Below are 16,910 nucleotides of genomic sequence, written 5' to 3'. Positions count from 1 at the left end.
ACCACTTTACTGAAAAAAGTGTTATGCCTTCTTGAGGCAAGATACTAGACCTGAATTTGATTTGCTTGGCTTCCATCTCTTCACACTGCATTCACCGGCCATCACGGGTCTGATTGTCTTCCCTAAGCCAGGGCTAAACTTACATTACAATACTGCCAGATCAAGTCTATATTTCAATTTCTCATAGTACAGACTGAGGAACAGCTATCGGTTCCATGGGTAGGCTGGTGTCGCTATTTGCTTTGAGATTCCTTTTTTCATTTAATCCAGATATTTTGAGAAAAAACAATTAAGCCATTCTTAACTTTAATGTGTCCATGAATCCCACTGGAATCAAAAGATGCAAATGCTTTCCTGAAAATAGAAGCTTTCATAAATCAAGCCTGAAATTTAGCAAGTCCCTGAAAAATCTGTAGCTTGGAGTTTTTTAATGGTAGAGCATGCGTATAGAACTACTGCAGTTAATAGATAAAACTAGTGCCTGAAATTAATAAATTTTTTAACTTTCACTGTTGTCTTATCTTGGCAATTTTTATAGTTCTAAAACCTTCATAAGCCTTTGTGTTCATTTCTAGCCTTTCATTTATTGCAAAAGACTTGCCTCTGATGATTCTGACAAATTTTTTTTCCTAATATAGTCTCCGAGTATTTATAACTACCTTGAAACAAGAGCTCTGAAGCACCTGCCATTTTGTTTTTCCATGTGTTAACTGATGGTTCATTGTTCACTGATGATAGATTGGAAACCAGACTTTTAAAAAAAACCACACAGTAATAGCTGAAAAATTTCAGGCCAGTCTTTGCACACTATAACTGGCTTTTTCACTACTGTATAATAGGAATATATGAATCTGTAAGTAATGGAGTGGGTAAGAATACAGGGTCTTATTTCTTCTCCTACATTTTCTTTCACAATATCAAAGTATATTATTTGTGATTTATCACGCTCAGATGAAGGTTATGCCTTTTGGTTTACAAAATACAAATAAGAACTTTTAACATTTGATGGGATTGCTCCTTACGGTGATCATTCATAGCGATTAGAAACGTTTTAGGCTTACAACTGTGTATCTTAGAAAATCAGGTCATTTCCTACTGCCAAGAAAGGGCACAGAAGCAGCAATCTAAAAGTTCCTGATGATGTTTTGTCTCCACAAGTAGAGTGGAAAGCAGCAGCAACTCATTAGCTGAACTTAACTAACCGAGGTAATTGTACACCTCTCTGTTCTTGCCACTATGCAAACCAGTAGGGAAAAATGTTAAGCCAAATAATTTTTTCCTGTAACACTGTGTGCCTGTGACCGAGGAGGTGATTCATGGACTATGCATAGGCACGATGCTATCTTTAGGCATGCACCTAAAATGCATTCCTAAAATATGACATGCTCTGGATCTGGGACCTAAAATGTCTGGATCTTTTCCTTGACGCTCTTCATGATAGTAACAAAACATGACTACCAATATGAGATAGCGAAAGAATGTACATCACAGCTCTGATAAACCAGCTCTGACAGCTCATAACATAACAAGTCGTAATGATGGTTTTGGGAAAAACACAATGCATTTAAGACACCTCCAGTAGCAAAGTAATAATTTAGAGAGGTACACAGTCCTTAATTCTCTTGGGAAAAATGAAATGCGTATCATTCAATTGAACTGTTTTACGAATGAAAACACCGGGGAAATACGCACCCCATCAGAGCAAACACAGCTGAGAAGCACCACGGGCTGCATTTGGCATTTGTATGCAGCTGTATCACCGGGTTTAACACCGGAGCTAGGAGCTCCTAGGTGAGTTAGCAGCCAAGCAGTACTTAGTACAGTTAAAAGTTCAGCATCGCTGGGTCAAAGATATGCCCCTGCTTAGTCAGAGATTCAAAACAGTCTAGATTCAGACAGAGCAACTCATTCATCCCTTCTCCCTCGTCCCCTTTGCCTGTTTAAAATACGACCAGAGTAAAAGTGAAAAACCCAGGAAGGGAAACATGGTTGCTCTCCAGCACTTACAAAATACCACTGCATGCTTATCTTGGGGATGATAAAGGGCCTAGGTCCAATGTTTGCTGAGGTCCATGGGAATCTTTTTTTTATTCTGTAACACCGTGTGCCTATGGCTTCACCTCCCACAGCTTGCCCCATATGAGGACATAAAGAAGAGGTGATAAAGAGGACATGAAACCTAGAAGGACTTCAAGCACTTGCAGACAGCATCAGCTGTTAACACATAGTTGCAGAAGACCGACCTGTGGAGTGCGGGGAGAAATGCTGCACTTCCACACACACAGTGCACCATGCACAGGACAAAAAGAAGGACCCTCATCAAATTAACTCCTCATCTGGAAATGGCCACAATGCAGTAAGCAAAACAGATAAGTAAAAATTCCAGGCCTTCTAAATTTCTTTTCTACATTTACGGCTGGTCGTCTTCAGCTCAATCTTCCACGTATTGAAAACATTCTTCAATTCTGAATTTTAAAAAACAAAAAGCTTCTGAAGAAAACCATTTCATAGTCTCTGGATTAAGTATGTGTAGGCAATACTGTGCACTGCAGTGAGAAAAACCCCAAGCAAACAAGCATGGTGCTAACATGTAATACTACGCTAAAACAAATCCTTAAGAAATGAGGAGATTTACAGACATTTTGATTGTCAGTTCAGCTGTTTTGATAACTGATTAATTCTAGTTGTCTTTTGCATTGAACAGAGTTGGGTAGGATGAAAAGCACAACCATAAACAGAAAAAAACAATAGAAACTATTGTGAACAGAGTGACATTGTATTTTAAAATACTGACCTCACTATCATTTCTAAGCAAGCCGTCTGCAAAACCCGCTGCTCGTGACCTCTGACATTCATTCACAGTATATGCAATATCATTCTGTAAGGATTTAAATCTTCATAACCCCTGAGACTTTTGTAGACAATTTGTTAAAACTTTAAAATATCCTTTAAAATCTTCAGAAGTACAGTTTTCATCAAAAGAAGCTTTTTTCCTCCTTCTCCAAATTTCCTTTTCCACCATTTCTGGTCTATGCAGAGGGCTACTCCCTTGCAGACAGAGGGAAAAATTATTTCTTTCTATTTACAGGCTCAGCTAGAGGCAGTCCACCTTAAAGGGAGAATGTAGAGCTGGTAAGCTAAAGAAGGAGGTTTGCATTCCTGCATTGCAACCCATTCATTCATAATGAATGGAGTTTCGGTCTGTAATGGAAGAATTGCTCAAGGCCTGAGCTAATCTGGTGAAAATGTACAAACATTCTCCTTCAATAGCATTGACTAAGGTTATTGTTCACTAAGGTGGATAAACCTTAGAAAGCCCTTTAAGGAACTCTGCACAAACCTGCTTCTTGGCTCTGGGCCTCCATTTCTTCGGTCTTTTGCTTCTCCTCTGTGCCATTACCACCTATCGAGGAAAACACATAAAAATCATTTATGATATATCTTTTTATTGGTAACAGCAGCAGCAATATTAATTGTAACCAATTCAGCACAAATTGCTAATTTACAGTAAGGTGCTGTGATAAAAGAGGAGATACAAAGGTAAACTGAAAAAACCTGCAAACATAACCAGTTACATTTAAAACAGTCGCATTTTCACATCTCAAACTGAGGAAGGGGGGTTAGATTAAAGATTTTATCTCAACAAGCACACTGGAAATATGTGTATAGCAAATAAAGGTATGTCTCCCTAAACACTGTCTGCAATAGATGAAATCATTGCTTGATCTTAGCCTATGTATTTTGTAAAGATTTTTTCCTGGAATTATTTTCCTCCAGTAACATTCCCACGAGATCCTTGAAGTGGCTGTTTCCAACCTGCAGAATCCACTTTAATGCCTATGGAAGGTAAGAATAGGAGGGGGAGAATCACCTCAATTTTACTTTAAAGCAAAAGGCACACCACCACTTAGCATTAAGTACAAAAATGCATCACATGTGACTGCAAAGAAGAGAAAAAGATAAAGCAAAGCAAGATTGCTAGGACTGAATGCATTTTCCCCCTTTTTACATTCACATTCATTCCCAATTTTCTCCACTACTTTGCATTTGCATTCATTATCCCTTTTCTTCCCTCCAGCTCCCTTTTGGAAGGCAGGTACCAAACAGCAAATTACCACCAAGAGAAGTAACACCCTGGGGAACGTCTATGGACATGAGATCAAGCTCTCTTAAACTTTGCTTGGCCCGATTAGAAATATATCGGGAATTCTGTATTTTTGACGATGGAGAGGGCTCTTTTAGCTTCACAGTAATATTAGAGGCTGCAGTGCAGCATGCTGGATCAGATGCCATGGCTGCACTCCCTCTTTTCCAGCATGGCGAGATAGACGGCGAGAACAACCGAGTACCAGCCTTAATGAAGCACTTGAAAAACTGACTGCTGAGCATATATACTGGGAGAAAGGAAATTCATTCCCAGGCCTGTAAATGGCTGGATAATGATACACATGTTTTTTGCTGTGATCTTTTCTGGCTCCTAGGTTTTTCTGATTACAGCTTCTCTAAAGCAACATGGTTCAAGTTCCTCGCACCTCCACCTTGCCTTTGCTTAACACACGGGGACTGTTGAAGAGAACAGCAGTAGCCCAAATGTAATTAGGTGGATGGAAGAAACCCAGAGAAAGCTCGTGTTTTTCAGAGGAAAATGTACATCTGGTGGCATGCTGCATTCAGCTAATATTTAAAGCCTGAGGTATGATGCTCTCCCTCTTTCCAGCAGGCAATACATCCTGGCATCCAGCAGATGGGACTAGTGGAGAAGTATTTCCAGGCTGACCCTGAGCAGAGCTGCTCTCAGGAGAGGAGATGGAGCAGGACTTTGCCACCCCACCTGAGAGGGGAGAGGTGGGCAGGCAGCAGCTGATGGCCATCGCTGGGGACTCAGGCCTTCTGCGTGCTTGGTAATTCTTTGTACTGCTTTTAACCAGCCTTAATGGATGACTAGCCATAGTGATTTCTTAGCACATTAGGGAGCTTTAACCTGTAAAAAATTGCATTACATGGACGACCAAAATGGCTTGATAAAACCAGCTGGGTTTTTTCTTCCTCCGCTTGAAATCAAAATGTATTATATTCAAAATCAGCGTTCTGCCTGTCCACACACAATAGGAAGACTGCATGTAAAATAGAAAGTTAGGTGTACTAGAAGATACGCTTTTCTCTCCCCCTTCCCTTTTCTTTTAAAACATGGGCTTGGGACTTCGCAAGCTTTGCAGCAAGCAATTAATAAATAAGGAAAAAAAATCCTTTGCATCAGCAGGATGTTTTTCAAAAGGATAATGTCACCTAGCTCAGGACCTGTGAAAAGGGACAGTACGTTCAAGGCAATCCTATAACACAACAGTGCGTGACACTTGAAAAATCTTTACCATTAGGTCAGTTCCAAAGAGAATATTGCATCACTGCAAACCAAGTGGTGCCAAAGTATAAAGGATTTAATTACGGCCAAGTGCCACATGTTTCGCTTTGCACAAAAAGACTTTACATTTGGAAAAAGCAAGTCAGGCATAAATGGTAACTACCAATATATCACTGAAAATAATTTCAGCAATTACCTTACTGCATTCACAGTGTAAAACTACATTCCCGGACAACGCTTGTTTCTACATCCATTATAACAAGCATGACTATAACTAAGAGTTACTTGGCTAAAACCAGGTATTTCAAGAGTTCATTCGTGTTTATTGCCAAGGGACTACATCTCTTGTTAAAGTCACTCAGACCAAACAAACTACGAAGAAAGTTTACATATCATCTGGTTCATCGGATTATCAGATAAAGCACCTATCCATTGGTATGTTTTATCAGTCCTATGTTTCATTATTTCACTGGAGAGTCACTGTTTAAAACTGGTATAATAGAACAATAATTACAGCACTATATGTTGGATTCTCAACATGTTTTCCATCTAACACTTCATTTTGTTCCTTCAGAAAGAAAAATGTAAAAGACTTTAAGCAGAAGCTTCACCTCTTGTACTCTGACCCAGTCCAACAGATTGACTGGATCGTGACATGAAAATTAATCTCAATCAGCATATTGAAAGTATGTGTCGTGCCTGCCAAGTGGCTTTGATACAATTGGAGAAAAGGAAAGGCTAAAAAATTAAGAGTGGACAACTGATCCTCAAGTAAATGACTTGCAGAAGGAAGGGTTAAGCTCTGCTTGGCCTGGAGCACCTCTTCATCTCAGGAGAAAGGGAGGAAGTGGAATATGAATACAGTAATAAGAAAGCAAACTATAGGGTGGAGAAGTGACTAATCCCAAAGCATCTGACAAACAGTTTTCTCCATGTTTTAAAAAAACGTGTAATGAGCCTCTCACCGAGTGTCTTCTACTGATGAAGAGTTTTTTTGTAATTATTGCTCTCCATTGGAGCTGGGGGTAGAGCAAATGGAAAGGCTTTAAGTAGCACATGCTCAAGGCAAAGAGCTGGAAACATATTTCACAAGAGTAGCAAGCCAATTTTTCACCATATCTTTATTCACCTTGGCTCTCCTTTTCTCCAGGCAGAAAAGCCAGCCCTAGTGCATTTCCCTTGAGTCTTCCTCATGACATTATTAATAATAAAAATGTCTTTTCCACTGGATGGCTTCTACAGTATCTGCCATCCTTCTCTTTCCACTACTGCAGCAATTGGCGATTGCATTTCCTTTAGGTGAAAGCTGTCCTCACAATATCTGCTTTTCTATTATAGTAGTAATTGAACAGCAATCTGTCACTCACTCCAAAGGAGATAGAAAAAGTGGCGAACGACATGTCGTGTCGTTTTAGGCCAGCAAATGTAAATGATTTTGAGCCACATCAAAAGACAAATGGGAACATCTGTTTCTTTTCCCCAGCCTGGCAGTCAGTTGAAAAAACAGGAGTTTGAGAATTACAGTAGCACTGTACAAACAAAATAAGCACATCCGACACTAAAATACCTACCTCTGGTCATATATTTTGCTCTCCCTTGCCAAGTTGACTACTGCCTGATAGGTGTTTGCTCTCCCCTCTTGGCCTTTTACTTTGAGATCAGCAAGAAAATGTCCCCCCCACCCCCAAATGATACATACTCTCATTTATATTTGGTAGAAAACAGGCCAAACAGTGATCAATCAGCACACTCAGCAAGCTGGCAGAGCAAGCTGCACTTCTAACTGAACTAGAAAACTAGATACTCTGTGAGTGCCTGCCCACTTTATGTTAAGGAGAGGTATTTAGCATGCACAGTGATATGCCAGCTGCAGTAGCAGCCCCAGAACGAAGCAGACGATATGATAAATAATAAGCCGCCAGTCAGGCGGGAGAGGGCTGGGACAAGATCTCTATGAAAGTCCAGAGGACAAGCTCTCAGCAGCAGCACCAAAGCAGGTTTTATATTCTTCCCATTTTTCCCTGTGAGAGCCTGGAGGCACGCGGTTTTTGACAGCTCTCACTGTTCTTGCGACAAATATGGCAAGTCAAAAATATTAATAGCCTGCTGGCCTCTTGCTTTCCCCATTTCAGAGCTGAATAGTGCCAGGTTTGCTCATACACCTACTCCTCTCCAGCAGTACCTTTCTTCACAAGTAGTCAGCGACATACGTAGAGCTGAGGCTAAAGTCAGTGTCTCAAAAAATGGTGCAAAAAGACACCTCAAAAAACAGTGCAAAAGAGATTTTCCAGAAGAAAACAGAATTGCAGATAACGTATTTTTAGTTAAAGGAAGAAATTCTGCGTAAGCAGTACAAACGAGTCTACTTCTACCTCTCCAACATAGATGTTTTTAATAATAGAAGTGTTTTTACTACTGAGAAAGCTGTACTACCATCTGTGGTGTGTCAACAGAGGAAGGTGCCTTCAAACAACCTCCTCCTTCCTGGAGCAGAAGAGAAAGAGACTCAGGGCCAATGCCTCAGCCTTACCTCTTATCTGCCACCCTTGCATATCTGTGCACGTACCACCTCCCTGAGCACCAGCTTCGGCCCTGTTACATCCCCGCAGGCAGGGCTCTTGCCATGCCAGTCTGGGTGCATTCTCTGGGTGGGCAGCAACCGTGCATCCCTCCTGCGGCCTGGCCTGCAAACCTCCCTGCCAGCTGCGCCACGCTTCTATGGCAAATGCAAATACAAACCGAGATCTGGCAGATAAAGGATGCCGGTTTTGAATTATCTTTTTCTTACAGCACAAAAATACTGCCACAGTAATCATACTAATGACATGAAGGTCCTTCTAGGATAACGGGGAAACTAATTAATGACAAAATTAAAAATATAGGCCTTGATCTTACAGCTGTTACATTCTGTATGAATAGATTTGCTGACTTCAGTGAAACTCCTGAAATGTGAGAAGAAAGCCCACATGTAGCAATATATACCCTCAAGATCATACGGCCTGCAACAGTTTTTAGACAGTTCCACTGGCAAAATGGTATCACACATAAAGCAAGAAGCAAATACACACAAAGGCCATTATTGTAGAACTACAAATGCATTTAAATGAATCATTAGGGTGGTGGCCTGAGGTTAAAGAACATTTTCAGTTTGCATTTTAATTTATTTTAATTAAATTATGATTTAAGTCAGTTTTAATCACTACTGGTATATAATTCCTTTGGGGTAAATTTTAAGACGGGTTAGTAAAGAGTTATCTGCAGTGATTATTTAATGGAGTTATGAGACGACATTTCTCTGTGCTGCTTCAACAATTTACCTCACTGCAGACGCAGACCTGAATGCGCTGCTGTCAATGCACCCAGCCTAAAGAAGTTGTCAGGCGTAATAAATAACAGGTTTTCATTTTCATGCAGCATTTTGTCAAGAACTGTTGAGGAGTGTGGGAAAAGAATGAGAAAACTATAGCTCCTGGGCATTATCTCAGAGGTCAACAATAATTATATTGTATCTCACCTATTTAATATCCTGAGAAACAAAGGAACCTAATCTAAAGCCCACTGAAGTCACAAGGTGTGTTCCATTTGCCTCACTCTATGGATCACAAGGCAAGTAACTTGGCTTCATTATACCTTTCCTGGCTAGGGAAGAACCAGGGGACAACAGCTACAGCATCAGATTAGGTGTTTGGAAGACACAAGCACTCAGATTTGTCCCAACCCGCTTCATACATAACATTGCTGGGAACGTTGTGCTAGGCTGGTCATTCACTGGGTGTAATTCTTCTGTCTGACATACAACGTGAGTCAGATTTTGCATTACAGGTGTTTGGCAAGAGACAGCCATAATTTCATTGCAGAAGATGCTGACCATCTAAATTTCTGACAATCTGCAACTGTGAGCATTCAAAACAAATGAAAGCAGACACCTTCTGGAAGCTTGAGCTGTCCAACATAACCAGAATATGGACATCATACCCTAGATGTCATATGCAGCCCATACAGAGGACAAAGATACAATTGGCATCTTGATGCAAAAAATACACACACTGTGCTGCACGTGAAGGTGCACAATATGATCACAAATTTTATCATTACTATAACTACTTACTATTCATTCATACTGTCATGGTGTGCCTAAGAGCCTGGTAGCTGGATACCATTAAGGACTGTGGCACAGCTTCTTTTCCAAGCCACAGTCAAAATAAAGCATGAGACATACTTCAATGTTTTTGCATGCAGGTCATGAAATCATATGGTGTGGCAATGTAACAAAAGGAGGAAACGGACAGAGAAGCCACACAGGAGATCACACTTGTTAAAAACAACACGTGAACCAAAACATGCGCTATTTTGCATAAATATTTCAGAATTAAGGGGCTAGCCCTGACTTCTGCACTGGACCTGAACAATCATGATGTTATTCACATCATGGTTAGAAATGAGAAATGAATTCCTTGACAGATGAGTCCCCTGCAGGTACGCTGGTTTGTCACTGTGTATAATTCTCCTCTGACAACATTGCATTAGTCACTTTAGTAAGTTAGTATTTTGCACCTTACCTCATCTCAGGAGAAAGAAAATCTACTCTGAAACATTTAGCATGAAAACATGAATTACAACTATTTGCCTGGTGTGGTTTACACACACGTACATTCGGCTGCTAAAAGAAACCCGAACGGGTAAATGGTCAACACAACAGGACTGCATGTCACCTGCGGAGGCCAAAATGAGCTGCATTTCAAAGTTGTCTTGTGTTGCCACTACACGGCAATTTAATGAAACAGTAGAAGCGATTTCAGCAATGAAAAGAATCCTCTAAGAAGGGTTTGCTCAGTGAGCAAATACAAATAAAAATACAGAAAACGTCCTGTTTTTCCCCTAGCTTGGTGGAAGGTGATCACCTGATATTGTGAGAGCTGTAATCAGTCAAGACAGATGGTGGACTTCTAAACAGAAGTGAAAAAAGAAGCTATCAACTGATGTGGATAGGGGTTAATAGCATCACTTTAAATATAACCAATCTGCATTACGGTGAAACATTTCACAGACACGTTTGATACACATGCTTCCCAGGGAATTTCTTCTGTAGTTCTTTATCTTAATTTAAAGTTTTATTTAAGGATTTGGTTTGGTGGCAAGAAGAATACAGTAACTTCTAAGCTATCTTATTAAGTAGCAGCACTTTTAAGGCTGAATAAGAGTGCGTGTTTTTGAAGTATAATTATGTGTCGGGATGTTCATTTTTAGTAGATTATGAGAGGAGCAGAAATTTACTGAAGAATATTACTGCCCTGTGGGATGCAAAGAGGAAATGCAGCTACTATTTATCAAATGATAAAAGAATTGCTTGCTATAAACCGAGGAACACTTTAAAACTAATCAGAAGTTGAGTCTAGTTAATATTAATCCACACCTTAAAGAGAAACACAATCAGGCTGCATACTATTAGAAGGCCCTTAGAAAAGATGCTTTGAACTCCACTGTGTAACAGCAACACACAGCAGCTGTTGTATGCACCTTTCCCCACCCCCATTAAGCCCACTTGGAGGAAAGCAGCACAAGCCTGTTGGCTTTTGTGGGTACATATGCTATATCCCTCTCTATGAAGCTAAGGAGCGAGCAGCAAAGCTGCAAAATTCCTGGTATACAAAGGAGAACCAGGAAGGGGAAGCCTTACGTTAATCTCACAATTAAAGGACTAAGCTGTAAAATGAGGGGAATTTCCCTAGTCCCAAAGGTATGCAATTTTTATCATTGGACAAAATCTTTTTGGGCGAAGGCGTGAGCAGCCAGAGAGTCTCCTTGATGAGCACCCCTCCTAATCACCACGACCCGCTGAACCAAAGAGTGGTCAATACGAGACGTGACTCCATTTCGCCTCATTTCTAATGTGTACTCTGATCACTAGACTGATATGTCTCATCAGCAGAGCATCCACTGAGTGAGGCAGGAGCCTGCTGGTGAGCCTCAGACTCCTGCCACTGCTAGGTGACATTTCAGACATTCGATGTTGCCCTTAAGAGCCAAGGGGTCAATAGTGTGATGTCCCCATCAAGCAAAGGAACCAACTCTACCAACTATCTTAAAGATGATTTGTGTTCATTTTGACATTCCTGGCTTGGCTTATCCATCAATCTGTTCTCCTTTCCACCACATGAACAGAAAACAGACAAAGTTCATCCCGGACAAACAGTTCCACCAGACCAGCTCCTCACACCATACACTGAGCCTCCGCTAAGGTGATTGCCTGAGACTGACAACCTATCAATCTATCAGGAAGAATCTGGTCACTCATTTTGGGAGAAGCTTATGAGAAAAGCTGGAGCAAGACAACTTGCAGAGCTTCAGTCCTGTCTTCACATCCCTCAAGGGAGGGCAAGGAGGATCCTGACCTCAGGAGGCACAGAAGCAGCTTCTGCTGCATGGATTGATTATCTTTCTCCTGGAGGAGGAGAAAGATCAGGCATTTGTCCTGCTGTTATTAGATGTATTAGTTGTCTTTGATACACTATTGATCAGCTGCAGACCATGGCGGGAATGGATAGGGCAGCTCTTGGGCAGGCTCCGTTTAATATCTGAGAAATCCCATAAGGAAGGAAACGGCAAACAGTTTTGTTTCTCACAGTATCAGGAAAATCTATTGCACACACCTCACTGTTCAGCACGTACAGGAGGACATCTGGGGAGATGGCTAAGAGAAATAGGGAACATTTTACATTTTTGGTTTGTTAGACTTTTGTAAAAGTCGTCTGCCTTTGCTTGGTGACAATCAGTAGAATAAGAACAGGTGACCTGTGGCATTTGTGCTAACTCCTGGCTGCTATGCTGTGACAAGTACTGACATTTTGTCTATGTACTTACTTTAGGATTGTGTTATGAAGCTACTGAAGTAAGACACGCTAAGTTTTGTTTAGTACTGAACATATTTTTCTCACCTGAGACTTTACTGTCACTCAATCACTGAGTGCACCTGACTGAGGGGAAAGGCAAAATTATCACTGGCTGATTTTACTCTCCACAGACTCCAGGCAGGGTGGGGTAATATGAATAATAATAAAAAAAATTACACTGCATGTTTGAACAAGTCAGGCTTGAAATACTGCAGGGAACCTGGGAGCAAAGAATGATTCTCCATGTATCCAGTCTATCCTTTTCCCCAGCCAATAACCTGCGCTACAATGAAAAACTACTGAATACAACCACTGACAGCAGAATCTGCTATGCAGTTCACACTTGCTTTTCTCTATCAACAGTCTGAAGGCAGAGAACAATACATCTAACAGTGTAACAGACACCATTAATACTTTAGATGTTCAATATAAAATTGCTTTCATTAGCATGTCAAGTGTTTATTTTAGCTTACTGCAAAACAAGCTCCTTACATACAGCCACTTATTTGACTTTCCTTGATTGCAGAGATGGTAATAATGAAGGAGGCTACTTTCCCTGATCTTCTGTGGAGATTTTTACATGCACTGAAAAGATATTGCTCCATTACCTCTAGCCAATGAACCAGCTTGGTGTGCTGGAGAAAAATATTACAGCAGAAATATTACTGAACTCAGTGGAACAGCTTTTACAGACTGCTACAAGGGCATGCATGAGGCTGTTAAAATAGCAAGTTGTGTTCCCATCTTCAGTCTAAAAGGACACTGACAACTAAAGCAGAGGAAAAAATATCTGGTTCTTCCTGTGCTTCAGTGTATATTTATTAAATATTTTATATCTGGTCATGTTACCAAGGGGAAAATAATATCTTATGTAAACTGTAAGTATCTTTGGACTTGCTTTTATTGCTAAAAGCTGTTGGTTGGCTTTTGGGGTTTTTTTGTTGTCTCTTTTTTTGGTTTGGGTTTTTTTTGGTTTGTTTGTTTGTTTTAAACTTGGGGTACCTAAAGCATGTGAACTATCCCAAAGTTAAAACACACTGAACACAAAGCACTTCAGTTTTACTACGAGGAAAATTCAACACAGTTGACCTCAGGCAGAGTTTGGCCTTATTGTGTTTTATTTGAGACTATTTATATGCAATAGCTACTCAGAAAAAAGGAGGGGTGGGGTGGGGTGGCGGGGAGGGGGGGAGAAAAAGGCAGTTCTTTGGAAGTGAAGACAAATTCCTACCTAAATAAAACTACTCAGACATGTAGTTCTGGTTCACGTCACGTATTCGCAACTTTCATAATCTTCAAGGCTCCCCATTAAAAGTTCTTTTAATTAGTCAAAACCAACAGCTAATAATTAGAACAGTAGAAACTAAATCCTATTCTCAGACAAATGTGTGCAAATCCCATTTACTTAAATGGAAATGGCTCACAGGTGTGTTACATTAGGCTCTAGCCACTCGGCAACTTTATAGGAATTCAGTGTCTGGAGCCTAACTGCTTGACTCCTCTTCAAAACAGAGGCACAGGTAATGCCACAGAAATCTGATCCAGGTTTCTCCCCCAGCCCCCCTCAGCAAACACTTTAATTAACTTTTTTTTTCCCCTCCCATCACTGCAACCCTCAAGTCTAAATTTAGACTTTCAATCCTCACCATTACAGGCCAGGTTCCTGCCTAAGGAGAAGAGGACTCCGTCAGCAGCTAGATTAAATACTGCAGCAGTGATTATATGTTACAGGCCTCAATTCTGCATCAGCAAAATCTACTGTACAGCATCAAATTCAAGGAGATCAGGCATTTTACAGCTCGAGGGTAATGCAGTCATTTTGTTGCCGTACTATTTACTTCACCCTTCCAGTGCATTTGTGCTCCACAAAGTGAACTGGAGGTCACCAGGAAACACTGACAGGCACAGTAAACTAGGAAACTATATCTGGTAAGCCACAGGAATAGTTAACAGAATGATATCGGTTATTTTTCCAATGGAAGGAAAACCTTACGGTTTTCCAATACTTTTCCTCCCACCACCCCCCCCTTTTTTTTTTTTTTTTAAAGACACCGATATAATAAAAGCTTTTAGGCACATTCCATATAAAAATATATCATAAAAACTATTATTGTTTCGCCTATTTAGGAACATGGAAAATGACACCATGATCTGACATGATGTTTAGCCTGCACATAAATTGACATGCAGTTTGTCATCACTGAATTCTCTAATCCAAACATAAAAGTGGTATTTTAATTTCAGCTGGGTTAATTTCAGCAGCATGAAAGGAAAGATAACCAGTCAGGATGAGATTTCGTGGGTCCCCCCACACCTCCCAGGCGATGACAGCTATTGCTTTAAGTACTTGCCATTAACAACCAGTCACAATGTTAGTGACAAGATGTTACTAGCAGTTACTTAAAGTGATAGATGTTAACGTATTTCTGCTCCTTATGACTCACACTATACCCCAGTCAGAACGTTTTATGAGCTGAATGCACAGCACTAGGTCAAAATGATGAAGACGGTGGAGCCACTGGTTGAGGTGCAGAAGAGACCTGTCACTTGAGGAACATTAGGTCAAAGAGAATCCATGATAAGGAACCGTCATGGATTAAAGATTAAGGTTCATCCTTTTAACTGTTTCACATAAAGAGATTTCTCCAGCATTGGGGTATTTTGCTCTTCCACATAAACGAGAGCAACGTGAAACTCTGAAAAATAAGTCTTTGATGTTAACATCTTTTAACAACTTTCCCAATGACATACCGATGAAGAAATTATACTTTGATCCAATTTTAGAACAATGTAGACCACATTTACCTCCATATACACGGACAAGCTGCCCTGTGAAAGCTCAAGTGCAGGAAAGCACCCTTACAGGAGCAAAACCATAGGCATAACGTTAAGCTGCTGTAACTTCTGACCACAGTCAGATGTAATACACTGCATAAGGCCTAGAGCCATAAACACCATAACTGGAATGGAAAAGGTAACAGCAAGAATTTCTTGTAGAAAAGGAAAGCAAGAATAATATTGCTCTGTGATTTGCCACAGGTAGCTGATTTACCTGACCAACTTAACCAACCAGAGTGTGATCCAAGCCCTGCGTTACACTTCGAATTATTAATTACATAAAGTCAGCACAGATTCAAGATAAACTAGCAACAATTTATCATTATGTATCAGCAATAATCAGCAGCCCATCACATAAAGATAGCATTTGTAATCCTGAATCTATCTTGAGATGAAAAACACTTCAGAAGAATTACAATTTCATCATCTAGACCAAAAGGAACTTTCCAAGTGTGTGTTCAACAACATTCTGAAATGAAAGTTTTCCAATTCTTTCCCAAGAATTCAGTATAAGCCTTTCCCCCCACAATGCAAAATTGATTGATACCTCTGAAAAGGTGTCAGACCACCTACCTTCAGCATCATCTTGCAGGTCTTCAGGCTGCTCTGCTTTGCTCTTTGTGGGAGATGGAGGCTGGCCTTTTTGTTCCAATCCTTCTTTAAATATACAAAGAAAAAATATTACACACATTATTTTGAAATGGTTTTATTGTATCAAACATTACTATCCATGATACCACAAGCGTGAGAACATTTTATCTCAGCACTCCATTCAGTACCGAATGCCTATCTTTCTATTATTACAATTAATTACTGCGTCATCTGTTATAAAAGTCACTTTCACATGACAGCAGTGAAGAAAGCTCATACCAAAATAACGTACTTCTTCACAAGCTCTGAATCTCTTCAGAAATAAAAAAAATAATGATGTTTTAATTTCTATTTTTAACATAATAAATATTATACTGCATTATAGAACTGTGGAGAAATAATTTGAATGAAATTATTTTCCCCTCTCAGGTCAATTCTCCATTCAATGTCATAACACAGTAAGAAATGAATATTGACTAAAATTAGCAATGAAATAAAAGGTAGGGGAGCAAGTTTGATAGTGAAGTAAAGTTAAGGAAATGAAAGCTTCACCAGATAGAAACGTTCTGATTGAAAAGCTTCCTTCCAACCTTTTAGCCAGAAAGCAACAGGCAGATAAAGGAAAAGGAAAACCTCCTAAGTAAAAACAGAACTGAAGCCAGTTAAGTTTAAAGATCTCCCCTATTTGCGGGGACTGAAGTTCACAGTATTTAATATTGGTTGGTTAAACTTTAAAAATGATGAACCCTTTCTATAGCATTTTCAAAATATCCTGTCAATATAAAGGATGAAATTACTCTTTGTTTGTTATGATAGACTGCAAGGCACAAACTGGTAGCACAGAAAGCCTGTTAGTACAAAAGGGAGGCCAAGCTGGAAATTAATCATAAAGGGTATTTGTAAATTAAGACATTTAATGAAAGCAGGTTCGCTAATTAAAACATTCTTCAAACATTGTTGCTTAACCACAAAAGCAGAGAATGGCAGACAATTAAAACTCAATTCATTGCACCTACTGAATCCATTCAACCGCAATGGGAAAATGACTTTCTGTCATTTGACTTTCTGTCAAACCTCCCGATTCCCTGTGGCTAACTGAGGGCTTGGGTGAAGAAGCAGCCTAAAGAAAACATACTTTTGCGCATGCTGGAAAGAAACCTTGACCACTTGTAACCAGGAAATTTAAGAAGACATATGACCTTGCTTGATTTACCCCTACTGCTGTACTGTGA

At 40.0% G+C, this 16,910-nt stretch overlaps 1 protein-coding gene across 3 annotated transcripts in view; it reads right to left on the bottom strand.

Moving 5' to 3' along the window:
• The window catches only part of MACROD2 (mono-ADP ribosylhydrolase 2), an 892,531-nt gene that overhangs the window by 52,633 nt on the left and 822,988 nt on the right, over nucleotides 1-16,910 (bottom strand). For 2 of the 3 annotated variants that reach the window (XM_055726161.1, XM_055726159.1), the window contains exons 11-12: nucleotides 15,661-15,744; nucleotides 3,341-3,403 (exon numbers count right to left, since the gene is read on the bottom strand). In XM_055726161.1, the coding sequence (XP_055582136.1) occupies nucleotides 3,341-3,403; nucleotides 15,661-15,744 (147 nt within the window). The remainder of the gene's footprint in view (nucleotides 1-3,340; nucleotides 3,404-15,660; nucleotides 15,745-16,910) is intronic. The other variant, XM_055726160.1, reaches the window with a different exon arrangement.

This window comes from Falco cherrug, chromosome 13, assembly GCF_023634085.1.
Source record: "Falco cherrug isolate bFalChe1 chromosome 13, bFalChe1.pri, whole genome shotgun sequence".
NCBI lineage: Eukaryota > Metazoa > Chordata > Aves > Falconiformes > Falconidae > Falco > Falco cherrug.
This window is presented reverse-complemented; position numbering and strand designations above follow the sequence as displayed.